At 38.0% G+C, this 7,637-nt stretch overlaps 1 protein-coding gene and 1 pseudogene across 2 annotated transcripts in view; both read left to right on the top strand.

Annotated features, from left to right (window-relative positions):
- On the top strand, positions 1 to 4,509 carry LOC143381957 (small ubiquitin-related modifier 2 pseudogene; annotated as a pseudogene).
- A 2,599-nt stretch (positions 4,510 to 7,108) lies between these two features.
- The window catches only part of Rrm2b (ribonucleotide reductase regulatory TP53 inducible subunit M2B), a 39,986-nt gene continuing 39,457 nt past the window's right edge, over positions 7,109 to 7,637 (top strand). Inside the window, exon 1 of one of the 2 annotated variants that reach the window (XM_076835464.2) lies at positions 7,109 to 7,187. In XM_076835464.2, the coding sequence (XP_076691579.1) occupies positions 7,170 to 7,187 (18 nt within the window). In that variant the 5' untranslated portion in view covers positions 7,109 to 7,169. Of the gene's footprint in view, positions 7,188 to 7,394; positions 7,416 to 7,637 lie in introns of those variants that run through there. The other variant, XM_076835465.2, reaches the window with a different exon arrangement.

The following is a 7,637-nucleotide window of genomic DNA, read 5'->3' as shown; positions in this document are numbered from 1 at the left end:
ATGAACCAGTTACTTCTGCTCTACATAACTGGATACTCCCAGCTGGATGCCATAAGCATCATGATCTCAACGTGTCTGAAATGTAATTCATCATCTTCCTATCAAGACTCACTGGTAAAGGCATTGCTGTCTAGTCTCTAAATTAGAAAGTTGTAGCAATCCTATAATCTCCCTTCAACCATACACTCCATATCTAACTGCTGATCATGACATCTTGAGTATACTTACTCAGATGCATTAACCATTCTCTCTTGCATTCCCTTGTCTTATTTCAAGTTTGGATTATCCAGCACTGAGCCTGTTCCAATTCATTACAATCTAATTTCTACGCCTCCAAATTTGTAAACTTCCTCCACATTGGAAGTGTTCCTGAATGATAAATGAATGGCTAATTAAATATGAATCCATCTATGTTAGTGATTTTTCAAGCTAGGATTCAGGAACTGCCAATTTTGTACAAGAATTTTATTTTGAATTGTGGATTACCTAGGTGACCATTGATGGCACTAATGTCAAGTAATAACTTTTTAATGACTAAAGGTTAGAGAGGTAAATTTAATATGTAAATGAAGCATTGTTCCTCATGAAAGACAAGTAATGTTAGGAGAGTTGTAGAAAAACAGAGTTAACAGCAATGGCTGCAAAATTCACACTGATCCAATACAGCTTCATCAAAGCAACATCATCCATTCCTTAAGATTAAAAATTTCACCATTTCTATAGTTTTTTTTTTTTTAACTGGACACTGAACATGGGGTGCTTTGCCACTGAGCTACACCTTCAACTCCTTTTTATTTTTTATTTTGAGACAAGGTCTAAGTTGCTTAGGGCCTAAGTTTTTTTAAGGGGTAGAAAACATTTAATAAATCATATATCTGATAAAAGACATATCTAGATGTATAAAACACTATTAGGATTCAAATAAAAATAAAAGAAATAACCCAATTTTAAAATGGGCAAATAATCTAAATCAGAATTTTTGCCCAAAAAAGATATATGAATGCTTAACAGGAAAATGCATCAAAACTACAATGAAATGTTACTTCATATCTGTTAGAGGCTATAATAAAACGGACAAATAATACCAGGATGTTAGAGAGGATATAGAGAAATTGAGTTGTGAATGCACAGCTGCTTTGGAAACAGGGCTGAGGGCCTAAGTTGCTGAGACTGGCCTTGAACTTGTGATCCTCCTGTCTCAAGTCTCCTGAGTTGCTGGAATTACAGGTATGTGCCAACACACCTGGCATTTCTAGTCTTGTTTGAATTTAATTTTTTATTTGTATAAAATTCTAAAAATAAGAATTTTATAATTGATCTTAGGTTTGTACATATTTACATCTGTATTTTTATATACATGTATGTACGTATATGTGAATATATATAGTTAAAGTCAATATCAAGGTGGCTATGAATTTTTTTTCCTTTAAAAGCGATTGAGACATTGAGAAATGAAGATTTACCCAATGCATGATCCATAATAAGCCAGCAGTAGCCTGAAATTATATATATTCTGTACCACAGGCTAGACTGTATTCTTGAGTCAACAGCATACAAATGTCTATAAGTAGAATGCAAGCTGGTCCCAGTTACTATGGCTGCATAACAAGTTACTCCAAAACTTGGTGCTTCATATAATCATCTATTATGCTATGAATTCTGTTGGCTAGGAATCGGAAAAATATCAGCCAGGATGGCCTTTTTTCTAGTCATAATGTCTGGGGTTTCAACTGGAAAATGTGATAGCTAAGAGTTGGAATCCTCTAAAGGTTTATTCATTTGCACAACTGGAAGTTGATGCTGATGTTGGCTGAGTGCCTCAGTTGCTTCCACATGGGCTTCTCCATGTGGTCAATCTCTCTGGGATAGGTTTTGGTTTCTTCTAGCTTGTACATGGGACATGGTTAAAAGGGCAAACTTCCCAAAATAGAGAGAACCAAGCAAATGTTGTATATTGTACTTTGTAAAATTAAGCATTTCCAAAGAACTTGGCTTATTACAATAAACTCTTTAACAAGTACTTCTCAGGAAGAGGTAAGATGACAGGCAAGCACTGAGAGGTTTATGAAGTAAGGGCTACTTTGGGCCTTTAAAAAAATCAAGGTATTACTCCTGACTTTTTTGATTCTGACCAAACATTCTTGTGACTATTAGGTAAACTTTTGGGGATGTATGTTTGACTTGTTTAACTATCCATAGCTTAGCAGAGAATATACCCATGACTTAAGCAATCTTCTAAGAATGCAATAAGATATGATCTCAGTCCAATGATCAGACTTTTCCCACTTTCCCTATGTAGTGCCCCTAGCACTATATTCACTGTGATTAATGATCGCCTTTGTTCTCTGTCTATAAAAATTCTTACAACTTCTTCTTCTTCTTCTTTTTTTTTTTTTTTTGGAATACTCTTTCAGGTCAATTCCTGGGCCAAGATTACTCATATCTGGCTCAGAATAAACTATTTATTTTCCTTTAAAGCAGAGTTGTTATTTTGTGTCAGGACCTCTATGAATTGGACTTGAAAATCACATATTCTATTTATTAGAAGCTAGTCAGTCACTAGTGACAGTCCATATTCAAAGAGAGGGAATTAGACTCTACCTTTTTGATAAAATGTGTATCACAATTCTAGAATGACATGTGGGTCTAAATATAGTTGTGACCATTTTTGGAAAATACTACTTGCCATCAAGACTACATAAAGGTGTAGGATCCTCTTATTCCCAGAGATCTTTTGATTGCACATTTAATTTTTGTATTTGTTCTCCCAATTACTTTAAACATATGGGGGAAATATATACTGTCTACACTATTATAAGCATTGTAATATTTTTAATGTATTATTTATGAATATTCAATTTTGCTATAGAAATTGAAAGAAATGTAGTATTATGGTTTGAATCTTAAATGTCCCCCAAAGATGCACATGCTAAAGACTTGGTTGACAGCCTGTGGCACTACTGGAAAGTGGTGGAACCTTTAGAGATGGGATCTAATGGAAGGAGGTTGTAGGACCCCTGACTCCTCCTTCTTTCCTTTCACTTTCTGGCAGCTGGGGAGGTGAGCAGCTTTGCTCTACTACATATTCCTTGCCATGAAGTTCTTCCTCACCACTTGTTCAAAAACAATGGAGTCAACTGAACCTCTAAAACCAGGAGTCAAAATGAACATTTCCTCCTTTAAGTTGTGTATCTTAGGTATTTTATCACAGCAATGGAAAACTAATGCAGTAAATACGGGAGCAAATAGCTTGTGAAACATATGAGATCCTTAAGATACATTAAATGCAAATAGTAAACAAGTTATTGATTTTGGAGGCAAACCAAGGACAGAATAAATGGAACATATCTATGTTGAACATAGATAATAAAAATGGGACAAATTAGAGTGCCATTAATAGGCAGAAGGACCAAATCTTTTTTTTTTTTTTTTTTTTTTTTTTAACTGGGGGCTGGGAATCAAACCTAGGGCCTCACACATACTAGGCAAGCAATTTACTGCTAAACTACACCTTTAGCACCTTAAATATTCACAAGGACCATGTCACTTTCAGATTGACAACCACCCATTGGTGAAATCCATTCTGTCCCACATGTGCTCTGCCTAGGAAACAGATACAACCCACCACTGTTTAGCAGGCTAATTTATGGCAAGCTGTGACCAGGCATACTTATTCCTGTATCTCTCCAAAAGAGCAAGAATGTGTTGGCATCACCTTCTGTCTGCTGAATGCTCTTGCCATGCTCAATTCTGGTCCTCATAATTACACCACCAGTAAAGAAGACTGATTTACCAAAGACAGGACATGAAGAGTAGCAACAAGATCCAGACATAATGAAAAGAAAGCAAGATTCAGAAATTGTAATCCTTCCATTCCCTACAGACCCCTTAGCCTGCCCCATCTCTTTCCCCTTGCTATGTTTTGATAGGATGCTGTTATATCCTCATTAGATGTTGACCTGGTACCTCTTTTGTCTACACTTTTTTTTTTTTTTTTTTTTTGGTATCAGGGATTGAACCCAGGGACACTTGGCCACTGAGCCTCATCCTCAACCCTTTCTTGTGTTTTATTTAGAGACACGGTCTCTCTGAGTTGCTAAGTACCTCGCTAAGTTGCTGAGGCTGGTTTTAAACTCTGATCCTCCTGCCTCAGCCCCCACTGGGATTATAGGCATGCGCCACCACACGTGGCTGGTACCTCTTTTGTGAAGCAGCAGCTGAGGATACTCTGGTACTGGTCATAGCTGACAAAAAGCCCAAGGAAGGAGTCAAGACTGAGAACTATGATCATACTAATTTGAAGGTGGTGGGGCAGTATAGTTCTGTGGTTCAGTTTAAGAGGCACAGTAAACTGCTTAGTAAACTACAGAAAGCCTATGTGAATGACAAGGTTTGTCAATGAAGCAGATTAGAATGGTGGACAATGAAATAGACACACCTGCACAATTAAAAATGGAGATGGAAGATACAATTGATGTGTTCCAACAGCAGACAGGAAATGTCTACTAAAAAGGGAATCTCCTGCTTTATTCCAGAATTATGTTCCTGCAAACCAAAAATACGTTCTCAGTTAGATTCTACTATAATTCAACTACAATTTGGTTTACTTCAGCTTGACTACTAATGATATAGTTTTCTCTATTTTTTATTTCCCCTTTCCCAAATCATTAATGAACATAAATAAATTGTTATACGTGCACAAGCATATTACTTTTTTTATAACATTTTAAAAATTTATTTGATTTTAAACTGATGCATAAAACAAGAAATATATATATATATATATATATATATATATATATATATATATATATATAAAAGTGGGATCTGTGTGATGTTTTGATATATGTATGCATTGTATAATGTGTCAGGTTGAATGTATATATCCCCTCCAACATTTATAATTTATTTTTTTGTCTAAAAAGTAAATGTAATGGTATGTTTTGATCAACATCACGGGGGAAAATATTGGTTCTTTTCAAAACCATTCTTTGTTAGTGAGTGTCATATTCACTTAACTCTTTATATTCCAAATCATTTTGCTCTATTTTCATATACACGCCCACCCCAAAATCCTTGCATATCTTGTGTGGAGGGTTTTTGTTGTTTCATTTATCATTGCAAAAGCAAGTTTATTTACTTATTTATTAATGTTCTGGGGATTGAACCCAGGGACACTGTACCACTGAGCTCTTTTAAAACTTGTGGTTCAGTGGTAGACCACTCGCCTGACATGTGTGAGACCCTGGGATCAAGCCTCAGCACCAGATATAAATAAATAAAACAAAAGATTCATTGCAACTAAAAAAAGAAATATTTAAAAAAACAAAACAAAAAAACTTATCCTTAGCTTTTTTTTTTTTTTTTTTTTTTGAGACAGGATGTTTTTAAGTTACCTAGGTTGGCCATCCTGTTGCCTTAATTTCCTGAATAGCTGGGATTACAGGTATGGACCACCATGCCCAGGAACAATTTTATGACTTTTTTTTGTATGCAACTGTTAAAATGCAGGTCAATTTGTCTATAAATAGGGATGTTTTTTAAAAAAATCTTAATTTCCATACAAGTGTAGCTAGCACACCTGTAATCCCAGAGGCCAGGGAGGCTGAGACAGGAGGCTCATAAATTGAAAGCTAGCATCAGCAACTTAGTGAGGCCCTAAACAATTTAGCAAGACCCTGTCTCAAAAATAAAAAGGGTTGGGGATATGGTCAGTGTTTGAGCACCCCTGGGTTAAATCCCCATTAAAAAAAAAATCCTAGTTTCCCTTCAAGTCAATGTCAACTTCTTTAATATTAAAAAAAATAATAATGAACTGTGACTCAATATCTCGATTTGATTTGAGCCTTCTGTTCCTTGATCTCTGAGATGGCCTGACTAGTAGGGTACTTGGAAACTTCCGCTGACCCAGGATAATTTCCTATCCCAGGAAGTATTGCATAAGTGAGATATCATTAAATCCACACAGTCTCAAAGAGGTTAAGTAACTTGCCCAAGGAAACAGCTAATAAATAAGGGAACTAGAATTCATACCCATGATGATACCATTTCAGTGTCCATGTTTTCACTGAGTTCATTCATTTTTGTATTTTCAATAACCTAACATGATGCTTGGCACATAGTAGACAAATTCTTTGATAACATTAAGTAAATGAATGAATCCTCCTCTTAATTTATTTGCCATGGGGCCTATGTCTCCATTTCCTAATAGAATTTATTTGACTATTATTTAAAATTAATATCTATAAAAATTCTCACCCAGCATTTAATCTCTACTAGTTGCTTTTAAGAAAGCTTTTCTTTCCCCATTCTAAGCTAGGTTTTAGAAGGGACTTTCAAACCATTTTCAAAGTTCACATAAAACTTCTACATTACTTTACCATACTTCAGACAGCTATTCACAAAACAGGTGCATGCATTTCAGCTTCAATCTACTTAAATCTCTTTCACCTTAATTTTGTTAAACCAAACTATTTTTTTCTTTCTGTTGTAGTTATCTTTAGATAACTGAGAGCAGTAATTAGTAATTCAAACAAATTGTTGTCACGGTCAGTAGCCACTGTCTATTGCCCTTACAATACACAGGAGTGTTGCCCTCTCCACCAATTTAATCTTGGCTTTGAAAAGAGCATGCAGCAGGGAGACTTTGGAGTCTACTACTTTTTAGCTGGATTATTCTTAATTACTTATCTAAGGCTCAGTTTCATCTTTTGTGATAGGAGGGAAACTGCTATATCTACCTTGCAGTCAAGTCCTGACCATTAAATATTTTATATTTGTTGTATAAGATGCCTGGTGTAGGTGCTGGCATTTTCTGAAAGCTCAATATTATTGATGGTTGAAACATTTTCAAAGAGGTTTCAAAATGCTTCCCTGAATTTAGTAGATTCTCCCCTTTCTCGTTCTCAAGCCCAGTTCACACACACTTCTCCCGCAACCACTTCCTCTTTACGGTCGCTGAAACGCAAAACATGCCAACTTTTTTCATTAACTTTTAAACGCTGTGACTCCCCCTTCCCCACCGAGTCACACCTATCAGCGCGTCCTTCACGCCTGACACTGTGGCACGCCCTCCAGCCACCGGGCAGTCTCTCAGGACCAGCCAAGTCAGCGCAACCTGCCGTGTTCTTGGGGCACCACTAGGGCTAGTTGTGGACTTCTGACCTGGCATGCGGGGCATCTACCAGGTGAGGAGAGCCGGGGGCTAGCTGTGGAATTCTGACCTGGCATGCGGGGCATCTACCAGGTGAGGAGAGCCCAGGGCGGGTCAAGAGCGGCTGGCAGCCGGCAGGCACCAGTCCTCGCGCCAGAGGGCAGATGGATTGTGGAGGGCGGGGGCAGAAGGGGCGTGGCCCTGAGGAGAGATGGGCGTGGCCCAGAGGCGCGCTTTGAGTCCTTCCTTGGGAACGTGGGAGGTGAGGCCCGTTCAGTGAGGTGGGGCCAAAGATGGTGGGCGGAGCCCCGAGGAGGGGTGGGCAAAGCCGACCTGAGCAGGAGGCGACTCTCAGTGCAAACATGCGGACAGGTCCTACAATAGAGACCAATGTAGTGGAGACTCCCTCAGGCTGCAGGCTGAGGGGCGGGGCCAGCTGAGGTAGGCTGGCGATTGAGGTGGGCCGGGCCCTGAAGCGGGGCCG

This window comes from Callospermophilus lateralis, chromosome 16 (assembly GCF_048772815.1).
Source record: "Callospermophilus lateralis isolate mCalLat2 chromosome 16, mCalLat2.hap1, whole genome shotgun sequence".
In the NCBI taxonomy this organism is placed as follows: domain Eukaryota; kingdom Metazoa; phylum Chordata; class Mammalia; order Rodentia; family Sciuridae; genus Callospermophilus; species Callospermophilus lateralis.
The sequence above is the reverse complement of the archived record's forward strand: the minus strand, read 5'-3'. Positions and strand labels throughout refer to the sequence as shown.